This window comes from Vitis riparia, chromosome 13 (assembly GCF_004353265.1).
Source record: "Vitis riparia cultivar Riparia Gloire de Montpellier isolate 1030 chromosome 13, EGFV_Vit.rip_1.0, whole genome shotgun sequence".
Classification (NCBI taxonomy): Eukaryota; Viridiplantae; Streptophyta; class Magnoliopsida; order Vitales; family Vitaceae; genus Vitis; species Vitis riparia.
Genome location: NC_048443.1, coordinates 24,729,675 through 24,757,351, shown reverse-complemented (window position 1 = coordinate 24,757,351; position 27,677 = coordinate 24,729,675). Strand labels below are relative to the sequence as shown.

General features: G+C 33.9%; 2 protein-coding genes across 3 annotated transcripts; both read right to left on the bottom strand.

Annotated features, from left to right (window-relative positions):
- Positions 1-1,066: 1,066 nt before the first annotated feature.
- Positions 1,067-5,999, bottom strand: LOC117929114 (probable signal peptidase complex subunit 2). Its single transcript, XM_034849328.1, has 5 exons — positions 5,747-5,999; positions 5,387-5,538; positions 4,202-4,283; positions 1,528-1,670; positions 1,067-1,390 (listed from the first exon to the last, which is right to left on the bottom strand). Exons 1-5 carry the CDS (start codon positions 5,846-5,848, stop codon positions 1,294-1,296), a joined length of 576 nt encoding a protein of 191 aa, XP_034705219.1. The 5' UTR covers positions 5,849-5,999; the 3' UTR covers positions 1,067-1,293.
- A 1,690-nt stretch (positions 6,000-7,689) lies between these two features.
- On the bottom strand, positions 7,690-24,657 carry LOC117928741 (peroxisomal nicotinamide adenine dinucleotide carrier). 2 transcript variants are annotated; one of them, XR_004653653.1, is made up of 12 exons: positions 24,450-24,657; positions 24,274-24,351; positions 24,102-24,176; positions 21,244-21,374; positions 12,057-12,111; positions 10,715-10,825; positions 10,214-10,282; positions 10,039-10,146; positions 9,809-9,877; positions 9,478-9,648; positions 8,538-8,592; positions 8,099-8,117 (listed from the first exon to the last, which is right to left on the bottom strand). XR_004653653.1 is itself a non-coding variant. In XM_034848739.1 (11 exons), the coding sequence occupies exons 1-11, from the start codon at positions 24,528-24,530 to the stop codon at positions 7,936-7,938; spliced, it is 1,014 nt and encodes a 337-aa protein (XP_034704630.1). In that variant the 5' UTR covers positions 24,531-24,655; the 3' UTR covers positions 7,690-7,935. The 2 variants fall into 2 exon arrangements, 1 of the variants encoding a protein (XP_034704630.1); XM_034848739.1 differs by lacking the exon at positions 9,478-9,648 and having other exon boundaries at positions 7,690-8,117; positions 24,450-24,655.
- Positions 24,658-27,677: the final 3,020 nt, after the last annotated feature.

Below are 27,677 nucleotides of genomic sequence, written 5' to 3'. Positions count from 1 at the left end.
CACCTTTGTTCCTATAAAACAACCTAACAAGCTTGTTTGTATGTTTAATTATGAAGTTTTGTTTCGACATTCATCTTGTAACCAAGCATTAAATGACTCCAACATAGTTGTCATCCTATCCGATGATCGGGCTTGAGTAACTCTAGATTGAGATCATTTTCTTCAACCCAGTAAGCCTAGATTGAATTGCTTTATATTCATTGTCACAAGCACATCATTGTAGTCAATATCAAACCTAACATAGGCAATAGCATCAATATCGAACCTATCATAGGCTATAGCTTCAAACAATTACAGTGCATTTTCCTTTTACAAGACTACCAAAATTCTTGATATGCATGATTTTCAATGCCAAACACCTCAGTAACGCTACTCGGAATGGCTTGGTACCTATTTGATATGATTAATATTTCCCAATCACCTAAAAAATGCACGCTACTATGGTTAGCTCAGATTATGTAAGCATAAAAAATGCATGTGCTATGAACAATTGACTAAAATGGTTATCAGAGGAGTAAGTCAGTTTCGCAATTGAACTTGAAACCTGAATCGATTTCATTTCCATTATCCCTTCACATACCATGAGAGCAACTTACATGAATTTCTTGAAAAACCGCATAATCTCTCCTCATTCAGTCTTTCGAAGTCTTTACATGTTTGTTTGAGCTGGATATTTCAGGCTGAACATTATCACATTGTCTATAATCTTGGCAGTTCCAACAAGAATTCACTATTGATTAGCTAGAACTATCACCCAAAGAAGATGCAGAATAAGATCATAATACCTCTCAAAAGACAGCCAACAGGTCATCATGTGTGTTCGCAGATGCAAAGCAGTTGAAAATGAACAAAGATGCCTAACCAAACACCCAAAAGAAATGCATCTCACCTGCCGTAACAATACTAAACAGACAGGCAGCGCAGCTATTCCCCCCCTGTCAACGGATGCAGAGCAGATAAAAGAAATATAGAACTTGGAAAATTATAAGCAACAACATGATTTGCTACCATTTAACCTATACATCAAACCCGGCATCAGGCAGTCAAGAGAATCTAAGAATCATAATGGGCAAATCAAGAAATGCCAAAAGCTCCCAGATTCTCATTAGCCAACTTATGGTGTAAATTGTCTTCTCAAGTTTGACTCGATATCAATTCCATTGGGTTGGTTCAAAATTTTGTAAATGCAAGCAACATAATTAGCTGAAATAACACATCTAGGCTCAGTCAAAATATTACTGGAGAATTTTCCAATAAGACCAATCTCCTATTAAACAATGTTTGATGCTTGCTTCACTTGTTCTTTTTAGGTTCTCTTGCATAGTCATTTATTAGTCCTTCAACGTCTTTCCAGAACAGGCCCTCCACCAAAATTCCGTCTGTGGTGAACCTGCAAAATTATTTACAATAGAGAATGTAAACGGGTACAAAATTGCTGCACAAAGAATTACTTAAGCAATAATAATATGAAGTACAATATGCGTATGAGTATGAGACACAGGGATAGGGAGGGCAAGAGAAAGAGACCACTGGGTGACGCTTTTAGTAAACTCTACTGGGTCCTTTGCAGCCTTTGATTTTGGGTCTGCACTTGCTATGGAAAGTGTGTACAAATCAGAGAATCTTGGCAGCTTGGAAGAGACCACCAAACCTGTGCTGTTAAAGAACCCCTGCACAAATGAATTACAGCTAAGAGAACTCCGTAATCTGAAGTTTCTGACGGTTGATCAGTATCCACATGCATAAGAAAAGTTGACAGTCAGCTAAGATAATGGAAACGTGAACCAATGTCTCTAGTACTACAACAAGTTCAACATGTCAGACCGCACAAAATAGAATGTCTGAAGTTCCTGCTTACAGGCATTCATAAGCAAGACAATTTAGGTGTCATATCTACGAAACAATTACTCATGAAGGAGCATCACTGAGCCTTTTCCTAGGAAAGAACAAATGGAGAAAGCAATTTTTTTTCCTTCTAGAGATGGAAAAGCCAGGAAAAAAATGTATTTAGAAAAAGCAATGAAATGGAGCTCCAAATGTGGACTAACAGAATGAAATAAGAAGCAATGAGCTGGGTCCAAAATATGTGGGAATGAGACAGATTAAGAGTCCGTTTGACAGTAACTTTGAGAAGTGTTTCTAGTATTTTTAATACTTGAAAAATAAAAAATTTCAAGTGTTAGCAGGGCTAAAAATACTTCTCATAATCACCGTCAAACGCACTCTAAGAGTATTTGGTAGTAATTTTAGAAAGCACTTCTAACCTTGTTAGCACTTGAAAATTTTTATCAAAAAAGTTATTTTCAAGTATTAGAAAGCTAGAACCGTTTTCTAAAATCACAGCCAAACAAGTTTTAAGAGTGGGCTTGACGAAGTTAAAGTGTTTTTAGTAGAAATGTTTTCTCCAAAAATGTTTTATGGTGGATCATCTGGTGAAGCATTAAAAGTGATTTTTGAACTTTTTTAAAAGTGTTTTTTAAATTCTATCGAACATTTGATTTTTCTTCAAAAACACTTTTTATGCTAGAATTGCTTTCTAAAAGCACTACCAAACGGACTCTAACATTGGTTGTTCCTCCAATGAATAATTTGGACTAGATTTGGCAGACCCAGGGGATTGAGATATTAAAGATCTATCACAATATTTACTGTGCTAAAACGGTATATTTCCAAGGAACAGATAACACATTCCAACCCAATTTCATAACACATACTAAAGGTTCCTTCCAAAATGAAAGCTGTCAATTCATGTGGTTGGATTCATAAGAGCACAAAGGAGGGCTACACACCCATGCCTATTAAAGTTTTCCCATCCTACAGATTACTAGAATTCAGGAAAAGTGTAACAAAAAGAATGCATAAAATAATGGCTTACGTATCAGGCTCAAGCCACTGGAAAACAATTGAATCAAGAGCTAAATTCCTCACCCCTGTTGGGGTGAACTTTACTTGTTAAGGTAAGACAAAGGCAAAAAAAGTGTTTTGGAGGGAAATAAGCACAGTGGGAAAAATGCTTCTTTTGTAATCTTTCCACATTTGTCCCTATGAAAGATCAAAGAGAAGTGAGATGCAATCCCCATAACCAAAGCCAAATGCATAAGAAAAGACAGGGTTTCAAGGATTTCCCTTTCATTTGTTCCACCCCTATTTAGCTCAAAGAGTGGCATTTTACCTTCCTTTCTTTTGGTATGTAGAAGGGTTGAATTTGAAAAGACAAGGTATGGGATGAGAGTCAAGAAGAAACAAATAAGCCACCAAGTTAAGTCACCAAACAAAATAAAAATAAGATCTTCAATAGGAATTTGAAAAGAATGGAGCATGGAACTGCCCAAGAAGTTCCCAGTTATACACATTGGCTGTCACAAGATTGTTGCTAGATTCAGCAGTACAAAAAACAATCCAAAAAGAGAAAAGTTCAAGTCAGTGTGACATCTCAACTTGTTACAAATGTATCTATCAGCTCCAGGCATCAGAAAGACCAAATTCTAATATCTGGGTTACTGAAAAGTTTTTAGAGACCCAAAGATGATGGGTCTCACCTCTTCTTATTTTCTTCCTAGTGTCTCTCTTTCTGTGTTTCACAATTCTCCACCACCGCTGCACAACCCCAACCCCCCCTCCCCCCAACCAAAATAAATAAAAACAAAATAAGAAAGAATTTAATGTACATAGCACACTCATGTGTCCCATTTTCCTCTCCTCCCCTCAATCACTTCCGAAAACTTCTGTCTCCAAACTCCCTAAAATTGCATCTACAGATACATTATAGAAACTCATGGGTATGAATCAGCAAAGAAACATATTTTACAACAAAACAACCAAAACACAAGTTGTCCAACAACATGAATGGCCCACTTTTCAAGAAATGCATAGATAGGATCCATCAGCCGAGGGATACTAAAATCTCCCATCCCAATGTCTGGGACCAATTTCATAGCTTTTTGCCTTCAATTCATTCAGGCATTTAGAATTAAAAAAAATCCTTAAACATGCTATATTTAATTTTAAAAAATAAAATAAGATATCTAAGCTGATAATATCACTCCAAAGTTTCTTATTTGCCAAGACATCAAATCCATAATGTGAATCATGAATACATTCTGTAGCAACAAGACAGCCACAACCAAACTTTCCACTTGAAATAGAGAAGGAAAAAGGAAAAAGGGAAAAATTACAAAAATAAAAAATAAAAGGAACTTACTTCAGGAGGATGGGTAAACAGGATTGCATTCTTTTCCTTTGTGTATATGATCAACTGCAACAGCCCATTGAAGAGGATATACTTGCCAGCGTCAAAGATCAAACATATTTTGATAGATAATCAGACACATTTTATAAAAAGTAGGGCCAAAAAAGGCATTCCAAAGTCCGTTGGATGTATACAAAGAAACATCTCAAGACAACACAAAAACAAAGACGAACACCATCAACAACCCCCTTAGCCCGAACCCAACCACTCTACAAAGTCTACAAAGGAAAGAGGACTATAAACTATGTACAACTTGCACCAGGCCCAAATATTACAAATGAAGAAGAATTTCAACCCTTGAATCAATTGTCCCTCATTGTCAAATGTCCTACTATTTTTTTTCCTTCCAAACAGTCCAAAAAAGGCATAAAGGAGCAGCCCGCCACGCCTATTTCCTTTTCTTACTCACGAAAAACCCACATCATCCTAACAAAGCCTCTGTAACCGAGGAAGGGAGCACCCATGACACACCCAAAAGAGAGAACAATAAACTATAGTAGTTCTATGGAAAGCAACATCAGGAACACATTATGTCCATGCAGTTGGATGAGGCAGCATTTGTTGTCATGTAAATTAGTAAGCTATGATACAGCAGAATCCGCACACCTGCAAACTGATATTTTCCCAGAAAGATGTTTTGGGATATCATTTCCAGAATCTAGTTTCCAAACACTGAGGCTATGTTTGGTTCCTGAAAAGTTAAAAAGGAAAAGAAAATGCCAAAGAAAATAATTTTTTCATGTTTGGTTTTACTACAGAAAAAAAATCAAATATAATTAAAATTAGTTAAAGATTTATACATTTGAAAATTCTTCAATCTTTATGTAAGAGAAATGAGTTTGGAAAACCATATAAAATAATTTATTAATTTTAAATCTATTTTTTATTTTCTTTCACTTTTTGTTTCTCCCACTTTTCCTTCCTAGTTTCTTTCCCCGTATTTTCCCTCAGATTATCCGGAACCAAACATAGCCTAAACCAAACATTCATATAACATCCAACCAAAATTTCAATTCATTTACCAAAAGCCAAGTTACTGGTCTCTGTCCTTCTCCTACCTTTTCTCACAAACTAAATAGACCTTGAGCAGCAAAAGAAAATCAAAATCAAACAAACCACGCAGCAAAAAGGATATACAATAAGATGCAAACAATCAGAAAATCTCGATTCTCAGGAAACTTCTTCGGGTAAAATTGTGCCACGAGTGCAATGATAATGATGATCGACCCCATCAACAACCTCACATTGCTCATCCTCACATCTTCCACATATCCACGACTCGTCACGATCTACAGCAGAAAAAGAAACCCAAAAGAAAAAAAAAACAACAATAAACCACATAGATCAAGACAGATACAACTAAACTTATGTTTACTGCGAAAACGCGAAAAGAAAATACAAGAAAACTCAAAATCAAACAGTGGATCGATATTCCCCTATGAGATTGAAAACTCAGGTTCAGTTCGGGGAATTACTAGGGTTAAGGTTTCGTTTTACCTCGGAGACGTACTCGTCAAGGATGTGTTTGATGGAGTGGTGATCTAAGAGATTGGCCTTTTTAGGGTTTTTGTTGGAGGAGTTATTGTTGTTGCTGGCCATGTCTCCTTTCTTCTCTTTTTCCGGGCGTTGTCTGAACGTCGTGAAGAAGCTCAGCAACTTGCGTAAGGGTCAATGAAGCGCCGGCTCTCGTGGGCCTTTTATCATCGAACCACTTTCTATCGGGCGCGAGGGCTCAGGCTCACTGAGGTGGTGAGTGTACCGTGCTCCCTACTCTCGCGAAACAGAGGATAAGGTCAATGGGAGGTCTAGACTCCAGTCTCGTCCAAGGACAAACGGTGTCGTTTTGGAGAGGCACGGTCTTGGTCTCAGGCCCCACAAACTCGAAAGGGCGTTTTGTGACAATATATTTTTTCAAAAAAAAAAGTTCTTATAATATTTTCGCCTCTCATTAATATTATTTTTGTTTGGCACAATTTAATACTTATCACGATTTAAGTTCATTTTAAGTTAAATTATATTTAAGTTATTCACATAAAACTTACTATTTGATTCTTATTTTAAGTATTAAAGTTGTTCGATAAATTTAAGTTAAAATTTATTCTAAATAATCAAATTGATATAGTTATCATTATAAATTATAATTATGATAAATGAGGTCAATCAAGTAACAATGGAGGATGTGGAGTAATAAAAGATATCGTTGAGATAATTTGAGCAAATTATGGTAAAAAAGTAAAATAAAGATGTGAATTTAAGAATAAGTTAATTATTTTTACTTATTATTTAAAATTAGTTTTTACTTTAAGAGCTCATTTGGTAGTGATTTTAGGAAGTATTTTTAATATTTAAAAATTTTTATTATTAAAATATTAAAAATATTAAAAACGTTTTTTAGAATCATTCTCAAACGCACTCTAAGTCATACCATTAAAGTTATTTTACCAAACATACTTAATTTATTTAATAATTTAAATTAAATTATTAAATTTTTTAAATTAAATTATTGAATCGTTATTAAGTTAATTTACCAAACACTCACTTACTCTTATTAATCTACACCTTAATTTCATTTATTTAAACTTTGATTTCATTATTTGTGCTTAATCCCATTCTTTGTATTTTGGCCTTATTCCAATAACCTCATATGAGAGTTAGGTGAATATCAAATTAATATCTTTGAGCATATTTGGAAACCATTTTTAAAAAGCAATTTTATTCTTTTACAAATAAAAAACTATTTTCCAAATTTGAAAATACCATTTGATAGTTTTTATAGAAAACAATTTTATAAGAAAGAGTTTTTTTTTTTTCAATTGTTTTCACTAGTTTTTTGAAAACTATTTTTAAAATAGTGTAACAAATGTGAAGAATAATTAAAAATAATACACTATATATAAAATTTATTTTTAAAAAACATTTAAAAACATAGAAAACATGTTTGAAACAAAAAAAACATATTTTCCATTTTCTAATTATCAAACGTACTTTTGAATCTTTGAGAACAATTAAGTCATGTTTGATTCCGAAAAGTACTCAAAAAAAAAAAGAAGACTTATATAATTTTAATTTATTTAATCATTATATAATAGAGGAAAATAAGTAAAATGAATTAAAAATATAAGCAAAAATAATTTATTAAATTTAAATCTATTTTTTATTTTCCTTTATTTTTTCTTTCATTCTACTCCATTTGGCCTTAATGACAAACCCTTAATTTTCCTAATTTTTCGAAAACATACCATGTACCAGTACAAACATATTTTGCACATCATCTTTACATCATTATTTTCTATATGTTCAAAAGCAGAAAAAACTACTCATCCCCACCAGCAAAACAAGGACATCTAGATCGGGCACTTTGGGCTTGGTTAGTTTTAAAATGTACACCAGACCCTAGTCTTCATTTCAACCTACAACATTTGTAATGCAACAAAAAAGGATCAGTGCGCAACAAACTGAAGGCGATCATTACACCCTGTAATTACCATCGTCAAATACATTTCATCAAAATAACAGGGGCGTCTAAAAAATCACATTATTCCCAAGAAAATCATCCTAGTATCCTATTATTTTGGGATGTAAAGCCTGCCAGCATAGGGGGCTTATGATTTTAAATGAGCATAGAAATTTCAAGCAATGTTGAGCTTGGGTTGTTTGTTCTACATATAACGCAATCTTCTATCAGACTATCTAACTGTATTAGTGACCTTCTTAGACAACAACAATCGAACCCCTCTCACAAGTTCTTCCTTAACCATGAATAAAACAGCTGCTGCAAGAACACTTTGCACAATTTTTGTGTTCATCCCTTTGTAAAAGCCAGCAAAACCTTCATAGTGAATCATCTTCCCAATCGCATCACACGTGCCTAAATTTTGAGGAAGGGAAACAAAAAAATTGAAACATGAATGGGATTATAAAGGAAAAAAAAAGTCACAGAGAAGAATGAAGGGAAAAGAATGGGGCATAAAAGAAAACAAATCAGGGCATCCACGGCACCAGCTAAATTAAGATCCGGAGAAATGGTCGTCGCTTTAAAACTGCAAGTTTGCTTAAGTTTGGATTTTGAACATAACAATCTATATGGTTTTGTGAAAATTATATCTGAAGGGCAAATTTCGAGCAGATATTCCAAGGCAAAGTTCATTCAATCCAGAGCTACCCGCCCTTATGTGTTAAAATGTATTTAAGGTCATGCTATTATATCATCTTTTTAAGGACCTACCAAAGATGCAGTTAAGCTTTTCACAATTCTTGAAATAAGAAAATATAAATATCAAAATTCAACCTTTATAATGATGCCTTTTGTCACCCCCGGCAACTTGCTTTGCTTGAAGCCTTGACTGCAAAAAGCCAAGAGAATTATTAAGGAACCAAAATCGGCCCAATAAATTATTAACGAACTAAACAAATGTTTGCCTTGACTGCAAAAAGCCAAGAGATTATTAAGGAACCAAAATCGGCCCAATGTTTTGAAAAAATCTTCCCACTGACACCCGATCCAGGGTTCCCAGTCCTGTATTTTATCATTGATTTTGGCTGGTCAAGCCCTTCTCTACGAATTTTTTCATTCCACATTATTTTATTTTCTTTGCAACTACAAGCTCATGTCAGCCCAAAACCTGACTACAAATTGCAGTCAAGCAGCTTTATTGGTTAAACTAGCAGGAACTGAAATCTAGTCAAGATCGGCCCAATAAATTATTAACGAACTAAACAAATGTTTGCCTTGACTGCAAAAAGCCAAGAGATTATTAAGGAACCAAAATCGGCCCAATGTTTTGAAAAAATCTTCCCACTGACACCCGATCCAGGGTTCCCAGTCCTGTATTTTATCATTGATTTTGGCTGGTCAAGCCCTTCTCTACGAATTTTTTCATTCCACATTATTTTATTTTCTTTGCAACTACAAGCTCATGTCAGCCCAAAACCTGACTACAAATTGCAGTCAAGCAGCTTTATTGGTTAAACTAGCAGGAACTGAAATCTAGTCAAGATCTAAAACCATGGCAAATGTTGGTGTTGTAAAGGAACAAGCATAGCTACATCTTTACATCAGGGACTTGTGTTGTTTAAAATTATAAGAACTCCTCCACCGCTCTGAATAAATGCAAAGCAATTTCACTAGATTCCCTTTTCCCTTTTTTTCTTCCAAAATAGGCAAAGAAATTGTTAATATAATAATATCAACTTAGAATTTATTGAACAATGCCAAAACAGGGACATACTGGTCATTTGAGCCAATAGTATCTCAAATGCTGCTCCCTCTAGGAGATCCAGAGGTTGGATACTCTCAGAAGTGACCTCCCAAAGATTGATGTCAGACGGGGATGAGATAATAGGTTAGATGGAATCATGAGCTAGAAATGCCGATCTGTTATATCACATTTGCAATGAACCTACTTAAAGCTTTAATGTCAGAAGGAACTCAAAAGAAAACACATTTAAGTTATGAATACTGAATAATAAACCTTTCTGCAAGTCATGGCAATCCGATAAAATAACATGTAAGTCTCAGTTACTATACAAAATTCATTCCTGAAAGCTCATGTCATTTACCTTCACAACCAAAAGAGGATATGTCACAACTGTAGCTCCAAGTTTAGCCAAAGCTCCAAGAAGAAATATCTAGCAAAGCATCAAGAATTCTGTTCAGCTAAAATAATGAAGCATCCTTTTATGGGTTGGGGGAAAAACAGTATGTGACTGCTTCAATGAGATATCAAAAATAGTAAATTACTAGAAAAGCAATAATGCTGAAAACTTAGGGACTAAGGTTAACAATTAACCTCCGAAGCAGTTATCCCACCACTATCCTTCTTATGTGAGGCACGTCTCTTCCTCAGCTTCTTCAACATTGTTTCATACAACATGAATTGTATGGAAGGATTGCTCACCTGTGAGCAGAAGCAGGAACAATTAGAGACCCTCCATTAGCACCATTAACAACCACTTATCACATACCATGATCAATGTGGGTAATACACCTTTCCAGAAACCCCGAACTCCAGCTTCACCATAGATTTCTTGAATCTGTACATGAGCAACATTCCTCATTAGAAAAGCAGAAGCATACAACCCCAGATCAGATGAACCAGAAGGCTGGGTTTGATGCGGGCATAAAAAAAAAATGAAAAGAAAAAACATAACTATGCCATACATTTGAACAACAAAAAAAAAAAGACACAGTAGCTTCTATTACTGATGCAAGTGGTTCTCACAGGAACTTCAAGAATAGTTTTAAGACCCATAAAAACTATGTAGAATGTGGTTAAAACAAAGTTGAGTACAAGATGGTCATGGACCCAACAATTCAATAAAGTTTACCTTTTTTCCTGGTGAGTAACATTTAAAAATGATTATCAGGGAATGGGACAAGATGAGAATAGAGGGTAAGCCTAACTAACATCAGTTTCATTACTAAACTGTACAAGGAATTATAAAAGAACATGTGATTGCACATACCACATGGCTAGTTCCATAAGGAGTAGGCTCGATTGCAGAAACAGCTGCTTCATTTGGAGCAACTGCTGGACTATATATAGGCTTGGACTGCTTTGAGATTTTTGTGTGAGTCTGCAATGTAAAATCATTATCAGTCAAGCCAAGAAAGCACAAATGTAGACCCAGCTTGAGAGAATGAAGTAGTCAGAAAACATACATTTTGAAAATCAACTTCTGCTCTGTGTGTGTGTGTATAAGATGCAGAACAGGATTGTATATGGATCGTGAGATCATCAATCCCGAATTCTCTTTTTATATTACAAGGCTTCCCTTAATAGCACTTCCTAGTAAATAATCATTCCTGATTCGTGAAGTGAAAAAGCATTTATTAATTAGTTCTGTGCTCAAATAAGATCTAGAATAGGATCACACTTGGGTAAGGAGATCTTCAATCTCAACTTCTTTAAATTGCAACCTTTCCCAGTAAGAAACTGCTCAACTTATGAGCCGAATGAAATGGTTCCTCTTTGAATATAGAAAGCATCCACTCAAACACATTCTCTTTCCCACAATTCACACAGAATTTCTCCTAGTCACAATGTTGCAAATCTTGAAAACACCCAATAAATTGAGAGAGATATAGGATTATATTAGAAGTGCAAAGAGAAATAATACTTTATTATTCAGTCTCACTTGACAGACTTCTATTGAATTGTATGTTTCAGTTGAGATTCAGAGTGTGGGGCTGTGATTATCAAAGTTAGGAATTAAACTGATTTCCCAGGGTTCAGTTCAAATGGTAGAACAACTTCAACAGTAACTATGTCTTTGCTTTGTTCTTTAGTGACAGGATAAGAACAGAAGCGCTCACACAAGCTGGGATTCAAACAGTAGTCTAATTGAAGGCATTGAAAAAACCTAACACTAAAGTTAATTTCAGACAGCCACAAAACCAATTATCATTCACCATACCATATCACAGATAGTAGGGTGGAACACAAATCCTGTTATGCTACTCTAGGCTATCTGAAACAACAGGCAGTGGCATGTGGCCAGATAAACCTATTACAATTCAAGCAAGGGGATTTGGAAATATTTATGCTGGCTGCTATTGTTATGAAAACCCCCTCTATCTGGCCTTAAACCAACAGTGCAATGCCATGCGGTTCTGGAGACCATGATAAGCAAGGCCAGCAGCTTGGATTCCAATCCACTGCTACTTACAAATTCAATATTTTTAAACATGAACTCAGGGATGGGAAAAAAATGGACCAAGAAAATGAAATGTCCAATCATTTAGAAAACCAAAGAACTTTATTGACTTGGAATAAAAAAAAATGTAGGCAAGTTCCAACCAGCTTACCTGCATGCGAGTAACAATGACCCAAATAGGGTTGGTCAATAGCACATTCACGCACCTACACCAAGCACAGCACCAAGTAATATTTTAGTACTAGATAACAAGATTCCAGAAGCCCCACAGGGTGGGGGTGGGACAGTGGGAGTTGATTAATACATGCCAACAGCATCACTAAACAATTCTGGTTTTACATGATTTTTAATTCACCAAAAGAGCATTTCTACAAAGACAAATGCAAATACTGTACTGTATAGGCAATTAAATCTAACATAAGAATGCCATGACATCTATATTATGTAAGTACAGGTGAGTTATCAAAATCTGATATGAGGAACAGGTTCCAGATGCAGCAAATACAGACACAGGGTTTGAGGAGACAATTATTTTGTTTTCACCTTTTACGCTTACTTTAAAATATTTTCCTGTATATCTACTTAATCCAATGAAGACAATGTTTGACCTCAAAAGCAAATCAAACTAAAACCAGAGCAGCACGTTAATGCAAAAATCCATATCCACACACTTGTAACAGGACAACAACATGTCCATGTGATATAACTTTACAATATCTCTATATAAAAGATGAAGGATTCTAGTCATGCCATAACAAGATTATAGTTTCCAGTAAGGATAAAAAAAAAATTGGCGCATACAGAGGAGATGAGGAATGAAGGATCTCTTGACAAGAGGCCTACTCAAACAACAAAAGTTGTCCACAAAAACTTATCTAACATGTGTTTTCGATAGTCAAGATAGGTGACTAAATGCTGCACAAGCACAAACAAGATTGTACAGCTTGAATAAGTAAACATGCAATTTAATTCTTTAGCAAAAGCATTTTGACAGAATCTAGCCAATGCTACATTGACTCTGAATGTTTAAACCACATGTACCAGATATAGATATGAGCTACATGATTGACAATCAATTATTCCTGCTAGTAACTGACTGAAGTGGGTTTAATGAGAAATAGAAAATTCTATATTGGCTGCATTCGCTTAAGGCAGATTTGATGTGCCTCCAAGAATTGAAAATGCAATCCATGTCAACAGAGGGGATCAGAAGTTTGGGCATGGGAAGGTTCTTGAAGTGGGTAGCCATTGATGTAAATGGGGCCTCTGGAGGTCTTGTGGTTTTTTGGGACAGCAAACCTTTGGAGTTGCTGGAAATAGAAATAGGGGGTTTCTCACTTTCGTGAAAATTCAGGAACTGCAAAGATGGTTTTTGTTGGATGTTTTTAGGAGTTTATGGCCTGTTATTAGCTTCTGAAAGAAGAGTTTTTCTGGAAGCATTAGGAACATCAGTGTGCTGTGGGCACTCTAGTGGCTCCCCCATGAGGACAATAATGGTGGTAGCCTGCCTCAGTCGTGAGAAGCTTTAATGACTTCATAAAGGATTGCAACCGTATTGATTTGCTGATGACTAGAGATGCATTTACTGGGAATGGCAGCCAAGACATTCCAATTTTTAATACATTTCTACAATGTGGAGCAGGACACTTTACCTGGGCCAGCATCACTATCCTCTCTCCCTTTCAATAATGGAGGGTCAAGAGAAGGAAAATGCCCTTTCAGATTTCAGAACATGTGGCTAAAGGGGGAGCAGTTCATGGAGTTGCATGCTTCTCAGGATAGTAGCTACAAGACTAGGGGGTTGGCTGGCTACAGGCTTGCATGGAATCCAAAAGCTCTTAAAAGAACTTGAAGCATTGGAACAGGAAGGCGTTTGGCCAAATTGCAACTAGTAAAGCTTGTGCTTCGGACACATTAAGAGGAGAAAGAGAGTGGCTTATCTCTTCATGAGCAGGAGGGTGGAAATTCAGCTATTTGGATGCTGGATGGTGGTCTCATTAAGGACTTTTAAGGTTGGGAGTTAGGAGCAGAAAGGTTGGGATTTTACACCTTCTCTGTTTTTTGAGGTTATTTCAGATTTGAAAATCAACTTGGAGAAAAGCAAGCTACCACTAGTTAGAAGGACGGGGATACGGATGGTTTTACCAACAAGCTGGAATCGAGGAGGGGTAACTTTCTTACCAAGTATCTAAATATATTGTTGGGTGCCTAGTTCAACTCTTCTTCTATGTGGGATTCAGTTGAGGAGAGGTTCAAGAAAACATTGGCTTCATGAAAATGTTAGTATCTTTCCAAGGGAGGGAGGCTCACTGTATTGAAAAGCACTCTTTCCAGTGTTTCAATTTATATTGGCATTTGTAGCAGTTCAGAGGTCTTCTTGAAAAGAAAATTCATCCAGTCAGGTGGTCAGTTATGAATTTTAGGCCTTTCAATTAGGCGTAACAAGGTAAGTGGCTTTGCAAATTTGCCACTGTAACAGCTTTTGGAGAAAGGTGATAGTCGTGAAGTATGGGGAAATAGAAGTGGATGGCATTCTAATGAAGATAAAGATACTAAAGAGTAGGGGTGATTTTTTCTTGAGAACTAGATCTGTCATTGGCAGTGGCCTTAAAGTCAATTTTGGCATGAAAACTTGGTGTGGTGGGGGGCCCTTAAAGAATCAATTTGTGGGGTTTTTCAATCTAGCAAGCCATAAGAATATTTAGAAGCAAGTTTGTAGGATGAGAATTGCAGGGGAATCCTAGATTAGAAGGAATGTTTAGACAGCCTTAAAGTCGACTTTGGCATGACACTTGATGTAGTGGGGACCCCTTACAGAATCTATTTCCCGGGCTTTTTAATCTAGCAGGCAGTAAGAATGTTTAGGGGGAAGATTTGTGGGATGAGAATTGCTGGAATCCTAGATTACAAGGAACTAAATTGATTGTCACGGAAGGATTCCTTCTTGCAGCTTTTAAACTCTTTCTCTATTTCTAGTGACTCGGAGGATAGGTTAGTTTAGGAACAAAAGTAATGGGGGAAAGCCTTTTAAAATTTATTCAAGGAAGAAAGGAAAGACCTAAGTAAACTTTAAGTAGTATTAATATTAATTAGAATTGAATTGGGATTGGTATTTTTTGGAGTCTAATTAGGATTAGCTAGTTAAGTTATAATATAATTAGAATTTAAGTCATGATAAGTTATTAGAGTTCTAGTAGACTTTGGATGTTATAATTAGAATTAGAATCATAATAGGTATTAGAGTCCTAGTAGACTTTGGATTTTTTAGAGAAGCCTATAAATAGGCTAATCAATGTAAATCAAAGGGATGAATTGATATGAATAATATTATATTTTCTTTCATTGCAAGGTTGCAACCCTCAATGGTGAGACTCCATTGATTTTCTTCTAGGTGAGACTCCTAGAAGGCCTTAGTGAGACTCTAAGGTTTTCCATCTTTTCTTCATTGTTTCTTTTTTCTCTCTATTTATTATCTTATAATTTTCTCTACCATAAAATTTATTCTTTGTTCCTCTCCTTACACCCTAAAAAATAAAACCCTAGTCCACCTACCCTTGAGTGTAGGCAACCATCCTAGGGTTGTCCTACATCAATTTTGGTATCAGAGCCAAAGTTCTTGGCTTGAAGGCATATGCAATTAAGGAGCGGAGCAACTTATGCAAGCATGAGTTCCAAAAAATCTTCTAGCAATCAAGATGCCGCTACAATATGCTTGGAGGAAATTTCAGCCACACAACAATCCCATCAAGATGCTATAATACAACTAAATAGCAAACTTGATGAGATCATGAAGTTATTAGAAAAGAGTCAAGACCAATTGAAGAGGAGATTGCAAGTCATCAATTTAGACGATCGCCAAGTCGATCACACGAAGAACAAGACAATCTTATGATGGGGAATCAAAGAAGGGCCAAACTTTTTGAGCTAGATGATGATGTGACAAAAAAGGTACATCTTGAAGTTTCTGAATTTTATGGAAAACTAAATCCAACAGCTTTTCTTGATTGGATTATGTCAATGGAAGATTACTTTGATTGGTATGCAATGCCCGAAAATAGAAAAGTTCGTTTTGTGAAGGCAAAGTTGAAAGGAGCAGCACGTCTATGGTGGCATAATATTGAGAATCAAGTTCATAGAATTGACCAACCACCTATTGACAAATGGGACGAGATGAAGTTGAAGATGAAGAAGCACTTTCTCCCAACTGATTATGAACAATTTATGTATACAAAATTCTTTTCCCTTAAACAAAGTACCAAGTCCGTTGAAAAATATACAGAAGAATTCCATGAATTGAGCATTCGAAATCAAGTGCGGGAAAGTGATGCTCAACTTGCAGCCTGCTACAAAGTTGGACTTCGAAAGATTCAACTTGAGATGATAGTTGCACACACTTATACCGTAGATGATGTTTATCAACTAGCCCTCAAAATAGAAAAATGTCTCAAATTTCGGGTTTCCAGACGTCCAAGTTCACAAATTGGGAGCACTTTCTCCAACAAGACAACAAGCAAACCTTTAAGCACATCAAGCTTCAGAACTTCTAATCATGTGAATGGTGGGGGCAACACTCAACAAACTTCGAATATGGCTCATAAGAATGGTAATAAGGGTTAAATTTCAATGAGTATTGGAGATAGAAAAGTAGATGTGACTCCTTTATGCTTTAAGTGTGGTGGGTATGGTCATTATGTTGTTGTGTGCCCAACCAAAGGTTTACACTTTTGTGTTGAAGAACCGGAATCTGAATTGGAGAGTTACCCAAAGGAAGAAGAGACCTACAATGAAGATGAAGTTAGTGAAGAATGTGACTACTATGATGGTATGATGGAAGGACATAGTCTTGTAGTACGACCTTTATTAACTGTCCCAAAGGTAAAAGAAGAAGAAGAAGATTGACGACGTACTAGCATTTTCCAGACACATATTTCTTACCAAGGGAGATTATGCACCATAATCATTGATGGAGGTAGCAGTTTGAACATAGTTTCGCAAGAACTTGTTGAGAAGCTAAACCTTAAAACATAAAGACATCCAAATCCATTCAAAGTAGCATGGGTTAATGACACCTCTATCCCGGTAAGTTTTCACTACTTTGTAACATCCCTTTTTGGTAAGGACTTTGAAGAGTCTATATGGTGTGAGGTCTTACCCATAAAAGTAAGTCATATTTTACTTGGAAGACCTTGACTCTTTGATAGAAGAGTTCAACATGACAGCTATGAAAATACATATGCCCTCATACATAACGGACGTAAGAAGATCCTTCGTCCAATGAAAGAAATCCTTCCAATTAAGAAGTCAAAGAAAGCACAACCAAAAAAGGTACTTACTATGTGTCAATTTGAAAATGAGAGCAAGGAAACTAAAGTTATTTTTGCTTTAATGGCTCGAAAAGTGGAAGAATTTAAAGAACAAGATAAGGAAAATCTAGCAAACATACGTAAAATCCTTGATGACTTTTCTGACTTGTGGCCTACAGAGTTACCTAATCAACTCCCTCCTCTGTGTGATGTACAACATGCCATTGATTTGATTCCTGGTGCATCATTACCAAATTTACCAGCCTACAGAATGAATCCAACAGAACATGCTGAATTGAAAAGGCAAGTTGATGAATTACTTACTAAAGGCTTTATTCATGAAAGCCTAAGTCCTTGCGGAGTTCTTGCCCTACTAACACCAAAGAAGGATGGATCATGGCGGATGTGTGTGGATAGTCATGCAATCAACAAAATCACAATCAAGTATCAATTTCCGATTCCAAGACTTGATGACATGCTAGATATGATGGTTGGATCAATAATCTTCTCAAAGATTGATCTAAGAAGTGGATATCATCAAATACGTATTAGACCAGGGGATGAATGGAAGACATCTTTCAAAACTAAGGATGGATTGTATAAGTAGTTAGTCATGTCGTTTGGACTAATCAATGCTCCAAGTACCTTCATGCGGGTTATGATGTAGGTATTGAAACCTTTTATTGGACGGTTTGTTGGTGCCTATTTTGATGATATTCTTATCTATAGTCGATCTTGTGAAGATCATGAAGAACACTTGAAGCAAGTAATGCGCACTCTTAGGACTGAAAATTTTTACATTAATTTCAAAAAATGTACTTTCACGAGCCCTAGTGTTGTATTTCTAGGCTTTGTTGTGTCTTCTAAGGGTGTTGAAACAGATCCGGAGAAGATCAAAGCTATTGTTGATTGGACAATACCAACAAATATCCATGAGGTGCGAAGCTTCCATGAAATGGCTACATTCTATCGACGATTTATTTGAAATTTCAACTCTATTATGGCCCCAATTATTGAATGCATGAAACCTGGTTTATTTATTTGGACCAAGACGGCCAACAAGGCATTTGAAGAAATCAAATCCAAGATGATGAACCCTCTTATCCTGCATCTACTAGATTTTGAGAAAGTATTTGAGGTGGCCTGTGATGCTTCCCATATGGGAATTGGAGCAGTTCTTCTTAGCCAAAAGGAACATCCCGTCGCTTTCTTTAGTGAGAAGCTCAATGGGGTAAAGAAAAAATACTTCACATATGATCTTGAATTCTAAGCGATGGTGCAAGCAATTATCTCAGTTACAAGGAATTTGTTTTGTATTCAGATCATGAACCTTGCGATATCTTAATTATCAAAAGAAGCTTAACTCTCGACATGCAAAATGGAGTAGTTTTCTTCAGTTGTTTACCTTTAATTTAAAGCATTATACAGGAATTGAAAATAAAGTAGTCGATGCCCTTAGTAGGAAGGCCCTCCTCTTAGTAAACATGTCAGCCACTACAATTGGATTTGAAAAATTAAAGCACTGCTATGACAATGATGCTGATTTTGGAGATGTTTATTCCTCTCTTTTGAGTGGTTCAAAAGCAACACGTATTAATTTCCAAATTTTAGAAGGGTACTTGTTTTATAAAAATCATTTATGCTTACCAAGGACTTCCCTACGTGATCATGTCATATAAGAACTTCATAGAGGCGGAATGGGTGGACATTTTGGACGAGAAAAGACCATTGCTTTGGTGGAAGATCGCCTCTTTTGGCCTAGTTTAAAGAAGGATGTTTGGAAGGTTATCAAACAATGTCGAGCATGTCAAGTAGGAAAAGGTTCAAAGCAAAATAAAGGGTTATATACACCATTACCAATTCCATCCAAACCTTGGGAAGACTTATGGATTTTGTACTTGGATTACCAAGGACACAACGAGGCTTTGATTCTATATTTGTTGTGGTTGACAGATTTTCCAAAATGGCACATTTTATCCCATGTAAGAAGGCTTCGGATGCTTCTTATGTTGTTGTTTTGTTCTTTAAAGAAGTAGTTCAATTGCATGATTACCACAATCCATTGTTTCTGATTGCGATGTCAAGCTTATGAGCTATTTTTGGAAATCCTTGTGAACCAAGACTCAATTAAAATTTTCAAGTTTTTTTCATCCTCAAATTGATGGGCAAACAGAAGTTGTCAATCGCAACCTTGGTAATCTTTTGAGATGCATTGTGAGAGATCAGTTGAGAAATTGGGACAATGTCTTACCACAAGCTGAATTTGCTTTCAACAACTCCACTAATCATACTACTGGGTACTCATCTTTTGAAGTGGCATATGGGCTGAAACCTAAGCAACCTATTGATCTTATACCATTGCCTACTTTTGTCCGCACCAGCCAAGATGGTGATGCATTTGCAAGTCATATACAAGATATACATGAAAAGATACGAGAAAAAATCAAAATCGGCAATGAGAACTATAAAGATACAGCAGATGCACATCGAAGATATATTCAGTTTCAAGAAGGTGATCTAGTGATGGTTCGTCTACGACTAGAAAGATTTCATCCAAGCACATATCAAAAGCTTCAAGCTAAGAAAACGATCATTTCGGGCACTAAAGCGGTTAGGTGAGAATGTTTATTTGTTAGAGCTCCCTTCAGACTTGCATTTTAGTCCAATATTTAATGTGGAAGATTTGTAAATCTACCATGGCCATCACAACGATGTAAGTGAAGAGTTGGATCTTCAATTACCACCTACTCTTAGCCCACGTCCTGAGATCGAGTATGTTCTTGATGATCAACTTGTGTCTACTCGACAAGGTGGATACCAAAAATTCTTGGTGAAATGGTAAGGCAAACCACACTCTGAAAATACATGGATTACGACAACGGATTTTCAAAAGCTTAACCCCGATCTCTATGAATTGTATCAAGCATCTAACTCGTAGGAGTCAAGTTCTTTCAAGCCGGGGGGAATTGATGAGGGAAAGCCTTTTAAAGTTTATTCAAGGAAGAAATGGAAGACCTAAATAAACTTTAAGTAGGATTAATATTAATTAGAATTGAATTGGGATTAGTATTTTTTGAAGTCTAATTAAGATTAGCTAGTTAAGTTATAATATAATTAGAATTTGAGTCATGATAAGTTATTAGAGTCCTAGTAGACTTTGAATGTTATAATTAGAATTAGAATCATAATAGGTTATTAGAGTCCTAGTAGACTTTGGATTTCTTAAAGAAACCTATAAATAGGCTAATCAATGTAAATCAAAGGGATGAATTGATATGAATAATATTTTTTTTTTTTATTACAAGGTTGCAACCCTCAATGGTGAAACTCCATTGATTTTTTTCTAGGTGAGACTCCTAGAAGGCCTTAGTGAGACTCTAAGGTTTTCCATCTTTTCTTCATTATTTCTTTTTTCTCTCTATTTCTTATTTTATAATTTTTTCTACCATAAAATTTATTCCTCGTTCCTCTCCTTACACCCTAAAAAATAAAACCCTAGTCCACCTACCCTTGAGTGTAGGCAACCATCCTAGGGTTGTCTTACATCAAGAAGAAAGGGTTTGTTCAATAGGTATTGCCTTTGCAAAGAAGACCTTTAATCTATAGCACGCACTCTCATTCATTGCAAGTGGACTTCCAGCTTGTGGTCTACAATGTTTTTATTATATTCAGTGGAACAGAAGAATGTTTGAAGATTTGTAGCAGTCTTGTGTGGAGCTGAAATATATGCCCCTGAAGACTTTATTTTTGTGGTCAAGCGAGAAGATGGCCAGTTCTCTTTCATCCTTTTTAGAATCTGTGGATAGTATAGGGATTGAGAACTTTAGCCAAGGTGTTAGCCTAATTTTTTTGCAATGCTTGTATGCATTGTGCTTACATGGATTGCACCTCTGCTTTTTGTTAAGCACTTTTTCAATACAATCTGTTTCATTTGCCTATCAAAGAAAAGTAAAAGTAAATTCTATCTACAGTTCTGCAATGTCATGATGGATAATGAACTGAATCCACTAGAGCTCTACAAACAAAGTAAATCACCCAGATAAAGCAGCCACCACGAGCGATGAGAACATTCCGACTGATCCATCACCAATCCCATTCTTCATGCGTTCAAGCGCACTAGCTTCTGCCTTGTTCCTGAATATTTGATAAAAATAATAGTAAACGCCCTGTACCATAAAAAAAGATGGCGAGTAAATAAAAATTAGAAATATATTTATGAAGAGATGCACATGTATGTTAAATGAGTAATAACTAATTTCTTTTGGTAGCCAGCAAGAATTTAACATTTCTTTGTCATGTATACTACAGAAGTTCAGTATGGGGTGATATGTATAAAAAAAATGCACAATAATATACAAAAGAAAATGACAATAAGAACACTATAATAATATCTCTGATACTAATGGGACCCTGTCCTGAGTGTGAGTAGTTTAGCATACAGAGATTACACCCACACCATTATATTCGTGTGAAAATCCACATTTTACTACAATTGCATAATCATCTTCATGGCTACAGAGATCTGGTTTTCTCTTCAAACACAGTTTCAAATTTGCTCGAATGTGTCAAATAAGAGTAAATTGGGAGAAGAGCAGCTATGACATTAAGCTTGATTGGTTCAAGTAGAAATGCCATTGGATTACACTTTTGACTACTGAGTAGGGTGACCCTGCAAGGGGTTGCAACATCCATGAGACACAGAAAGTATACATATAAGTGGCAGTTACAATGGGGCCAGGAGACATGTGTCACCTGCCCCTTAACCCATGTAGAGCTCCCTCTTAAGAAAAAGCTGCATTCCCCTATATAAATAAATAAAACCTTCTTAAATAAATAATTATCTCCACTGAATTGATTTTTAGATTTTAATTTATTATTGTTTTACAATTTTAATTTGAGTTATTTGAAAATCAATGTAAAATAAAAACTGACTTAAATAAGTTTTTTGAGACATTTTAAATTATAGTTTTTAAGGAAAATTCCTAAGAATGGAAGAAAAGAAAAAGGAAACAGTAAAAACATTGCATAATACATTAATTTTAAAAAATAAAAACTCACTTAAATAAAATTTCTGTGCCATTTTAGATTATAGTTTTTAAAGAAAGTTCCTGAAAATGGAAAAAAAAAAAAAAAAAAGAGTAAAAAAATTGCATAATAAATTAATTTTCAAATAAAAGGTCATATTTCCCTGATTTTTCAGAACTTTATTCTTATTACTTTTTCCTTGTATAAAAAAAAACTAAAAAGATTTTATCATTATTTTCATTTTCATCTCTTTTTTAGCTTTTATATAATAATGTTTTAATTTAATACTAAAACTGCTAAATGAAATTGTATGAAATTCAACAATTTATTAAAAAAAAATGCAATAAAATAGAGACCATTCAATATAACAATAACTTAGATCTATATATAGAAAAACATATTTAACAAAATTAATGAAATTATTTTGTTTCAATGTAGAATTTCGTCTACAATTGTAGTAAATTTATTGAATAGAAATACCATCAATAAATTTTCAGTTTTTATAAGCACAAAAATGACTGCCAAAGACAGTCTTCTGCTGAGAAGGTGCATGTGAAATGCATTAACTTTGAACACACTTAGAAGAGATAATCATAATGATCCATGGAGCCATTGAGATGGTATATGGTCCTAATGCATTTGGTGATTGGCACAAAAATAAGACAGTTTCAACTGTGATTCCCAACTAAATGCCCATACTCCCAATAGGGTCACAACCTATGCTAGATCAAATCAGTGACAATGTTCTATTTAGCAAGTAGACATATCTTCTAGCCAATTGCTCCTAAGGTAGCAAATTTGATCCATCATCAAAGCAAAAAATTGAATATCATTAGCTGCAACAGAAGCAAATTCCACAAAGAGGTTACTAACACCATTTTGCATCACCACGGTTAAAGTAGCAATGCAACTGATCAAGCATTGGTCAGATAGATCTTTTGATGTCTGAACAGTTATTGTAAGGGAAGGGTGCACCATAAGTGCTAAACTGCATGGACCAAAGAATAGAGGAACTGTCTTTGGGATTTCACCAATCACCATATAAATAGAAAGTGATTGAGCTATAGCTCCTTGTTGAGAGTTTAGATGTTTCTTATAGCTTTCTCCTTCTTTCCCTTTCATAGTCTCCCATATACTTATGGCCGTTTGCTAATGCTTTTTTTCTTTCCCCTTAGAAGTCTGGCATTCTTCAGGTGTCCCCATTTTGTGCTTTCACTGTGATGTTTTACTTTAAAAAATTAATAACCAAAATTGCCAATGCAGTGTGCACAGTGAGAGTGCTGATAGTTGAGAAGCTGCAAAGGGTGCTTATATATACATATATGCACACTCTGCAGATAATATGTAGCCCATCGGCATACAACAAGTGTCCCCATTTTGTGCTTTCACTGTGATGTTTTACTTTAAAAAATTAATAACCAAAATTGCCAATGCAGTGTGCACAGTGAGAGTACTGATAGTTGAGAAGCTGCAGAGGGTGCTTATATATATATATACACACTCTGCAGATAATATGTAACCCATCGGCATACAACAATTGCAGTATGGCACATTTTTCACTGCCATGGGACCACATGTATTCCCTTTGAAAATTACAAAAGATTTCTCACGTTCTGCAGAATTACAACACCAATTATCCACCTAATATTACAAAATATCCGTATGAAATGCATTCCAGTTTCAAAACAAAATTAAAAGTCATATATTTAAGCAGTTAATATTTCCTACCCCATTTGTATGTCATAATTCCTTTTTTTTTTTACCATGGAAGTCTCTGTAGGCAAACAGAGTACATATCCTGCTAAATACTGAGAGTAAGTGCACGCGCATGTTAGAAGCAACCCCAAGAAAAGCTAAAATGAGCTAACCTGAGATGCAGCCGTACCGACAAGCGACGGCGTTAACCCTCCGTACAGCCGATCCCATCCTTCGTGCTTTACAACCTGCACATCGTTCAACAAATAAATAAAATCTCAAACTAAACCACAAAAGAAAAAAAAAAGAAATCAAAGTTCAATCGAGAATGATAAAAGCAAAAACCTGATACATTTGTCCAATAGTCCCAAACTTCCCCTTCTCTTTCTTCGGATCGCGCTCCGTTTGTTGACGAGTGTTTACCTTAAATCGCCCAAAAGAATCACAGAATATGTCAGAAACAAGGGAAAAAGAAAAAGGAAGTAAAGCTTAGGATGATCATAGACATGGAGAAGAGATACAGTTTGGAGAGGATATGTGAGGAGCTGAGCGATGATTCCGCCTCCGGCTCCGGCTAGTCCGTTGATCAAAGCGTCGGACATGGTTTCTCGGGAAAAAAGAGAGGGAAAATGAGATCTAATGGGAGAGAGGGAATTGGAAAGAGAAAGAAATGGGAGAGTCGAAAGACTATCTCTGACTTTGGCTGTAGCGAACTAATTTTAACATGTTGATGGCGCTGGCCATCAGGGCCCTCTTGGTTTGTTGTTCCGTTCAAGAAAGCAAATGACGTTGCCAACACGTCTACTATTACCCTTTTGACCTTGTTCCTCCCACTAATTAGCTAATATGTCCTTCCTCACATTTTGGGTATATATATTTTTTAATTCTCGGCGTCTGAACTATTGGGATAGTATTGCGGGTTGTAATAGGGCCCATTGGCCCAAAATCCAGCCCAAACTCTTACATAGCCCGATTTTAACCCAACCCAAGTGGGCCGAGCTTGGGCTGATTTTTCAAGCTCATTTGGTCCATGGGCAGATTGGCTCGCCCAAAACAAATCAATATTTTGCTATATAAATATTTGATTAAAAAGGATAAGATAATACCCATATTTGGAAAAATAATTCTCATATATTAAAAATATTTTCACCCTTCGAAACTTTCTATTAAAAAGTGTCTGATGTGAGATAGAAATTTAAAAATTGTTAAAAAATTAGAGGGTCATTCTCCTCCAATTTATGTTTTCCTATACTTGTTTTTAGAAAGTATTTTTAAATTAAATAAATAAAAAAAAAAGATCCCTTTGGCCATTTTTTTTATACTTGTTTTTAAAAATTATTTTTAAATTATTAAAAAATAAATAATTTTTTAGTATTTTCAAAAAACAAAGGTGATTGCAAGTTGTTTTTAAAATTAATTTTCAAAAATAAAAATAAAAAACTTATGTGAATAAGTTGTTTTTTTAAATAATTTTTCTATTTCGATTTTATAAAAGAATCTAAATTCAATCTATATAATACTAATTAAATTAAATTCAAATCTTATTAAAAATAAAATAAATTTTATATAGATAAATTTAAAAATAAATAGTTTTAATAAAATATTAAAATTATGATAAATTATAAATTATATTTTTATAAAAAAAAATATAATTATGTGTAAAAGATAAACAATGTAATCATTCTAAATCAATTTTTATTAATAAATTTATAGTTTTAAATTAAGTTATTATTTAAGTTTTAAAATATTTTTAAAAAAATTATTAAACTCATTAATGAATTTCTATGCATTAAATTCGTTTTATTTGGATTTTATTTGTCCAGTGAAAAAATTAGAAAAATATAATTTAATGTAAAAGATAAATAATAAAGTCATTATAAACTAATTTTTGTCCATAAATTTATAGTATTAGTTAGATGGGTCTTGATTTTCAAGTTATTTTAAAAAATTATTATATTTATCAATAAATCCAAAGCATTGTGTTTTGCTTGATTTAGAGTCTACTTATCAAGTCCAAAAAAAAGAAAATAATAGAAAAATACATAGTTCTAGATAAAAGAGAAACAATAGAATCATTCTTAATTAATTATTATAAATAAATTTATAATATTAATTGGATTATTATTTAAATTTCAAATTATTTTTAAAATTTTCTATACTTATTAGTGATTCTAATGTATGAAAACATATTTGATTTGAAATTTATTCACCAAATAAAAAAATTCACAAAAGTATGATCATATATAAAGAAAAACTAATAACATCATTTAAAATAAATTTTAGTTTGTGACTTTCTAATGTCTGAATCAGTTTTGAGCTTGTTGACTTTTATTAATTGAATCAGTTTTTGAGTTTCAAATTATTTTTAAAAATTAATGGAGTTTATGTATAACATGTAATTTGATTTAAAATTTATTTATCAAATGAAAAAAATTAAAAAGTTAGAAAAAGACCACATATAATTGAAAAGATTATCATATTTGAAGATTTTCAATTTCTACTTTGAGTGAGAGAGATGATAAAAACAAAGGTGAACTTGTATTCTACTTTATTTATTTTTTATGATTTTACCTTCTCAATTTATCTATGTTTTGGTTCTGTTTTTAAAAACCAGTAAAATTTAAAATTTCTACTTGTTCTCGTATATCTATTCTTGATTTTACTTTGTTTTTAGTTTTCAAAAAACACTAATCAAATAATGTTATTAATTTTTAAAAAATATAAAACTATTTTTAAATCACATGATCAACCAAATAGACTCTAGTTTTTTAGTATTTTTAAAAACAGTGATATTTGGAAAGTTATTTTTAAAAATACTTTTCAAAAACAAAGACTCATCATTTTAAAAATACATTTTCCTACTTTGACTTTGTAAAAATATTATAAACTCAATTTTTATAATTTTAATTAAATATCATTTAAATCTTATTAAAAATAAAATTAGTTTTATAATTACAAATTATAAATAAATTAAAAAATATTTTTTTAATAAAATGTAAATACTAATATTAATAAAATCATAAATTATATATTTTTTTACAAAAAATAATTTTGTTTTAGTATATATTATAAAAATATGGGCCTAAACATCTTACAACTATAATTGAATTTTTTGTTAAAAATAAATAAATAAATAATATTAAAAAGCAACAATAAAATGATAACTCAATAGGTGCAAGTCCTCAATAGGTGCAAGTCCTGGTCCATTGTAGTTGTTATTTAAATTCTAAATTATTTATAAAAAAAAATAATACCCATTAGTAAATTCAATATATGCTGTCTCACTTAATTTAAAATTCATTTTTAATGAAAAAAATTTGTAAATTTATTTTGAATTTAATATGTGAATTTTCAATGGCAATTTTGTTTTTTTAGGCTCTAAATTATGATTAAAATTAATAAACTTCTTTCCAAAGAATGGGTTAAATGGAATGAGCACCTACAATTGTATAATTATTGATGTTTAATTTAGAATATATTTATTTAGTGAACAATTAAATCGAAATCTCGTCTAAATTGCTTTTAAAATTAATAAACCAATTTTTATCTATAAATTTATAATATTAATTACATCATTGAGTTTCAAATTACTATTAAAAATCATTAAACTCATTAATCAAATATATTAAGATGATATTTATTTTTTTGACTTTTTGTTGAAAACAATTTATTTTTAAAATTTAGGTTGTTTGTTTTTTTTTTTATTTTTTTATGACTTATTATAAGTTTTTTACTAAATAAAAAAAACC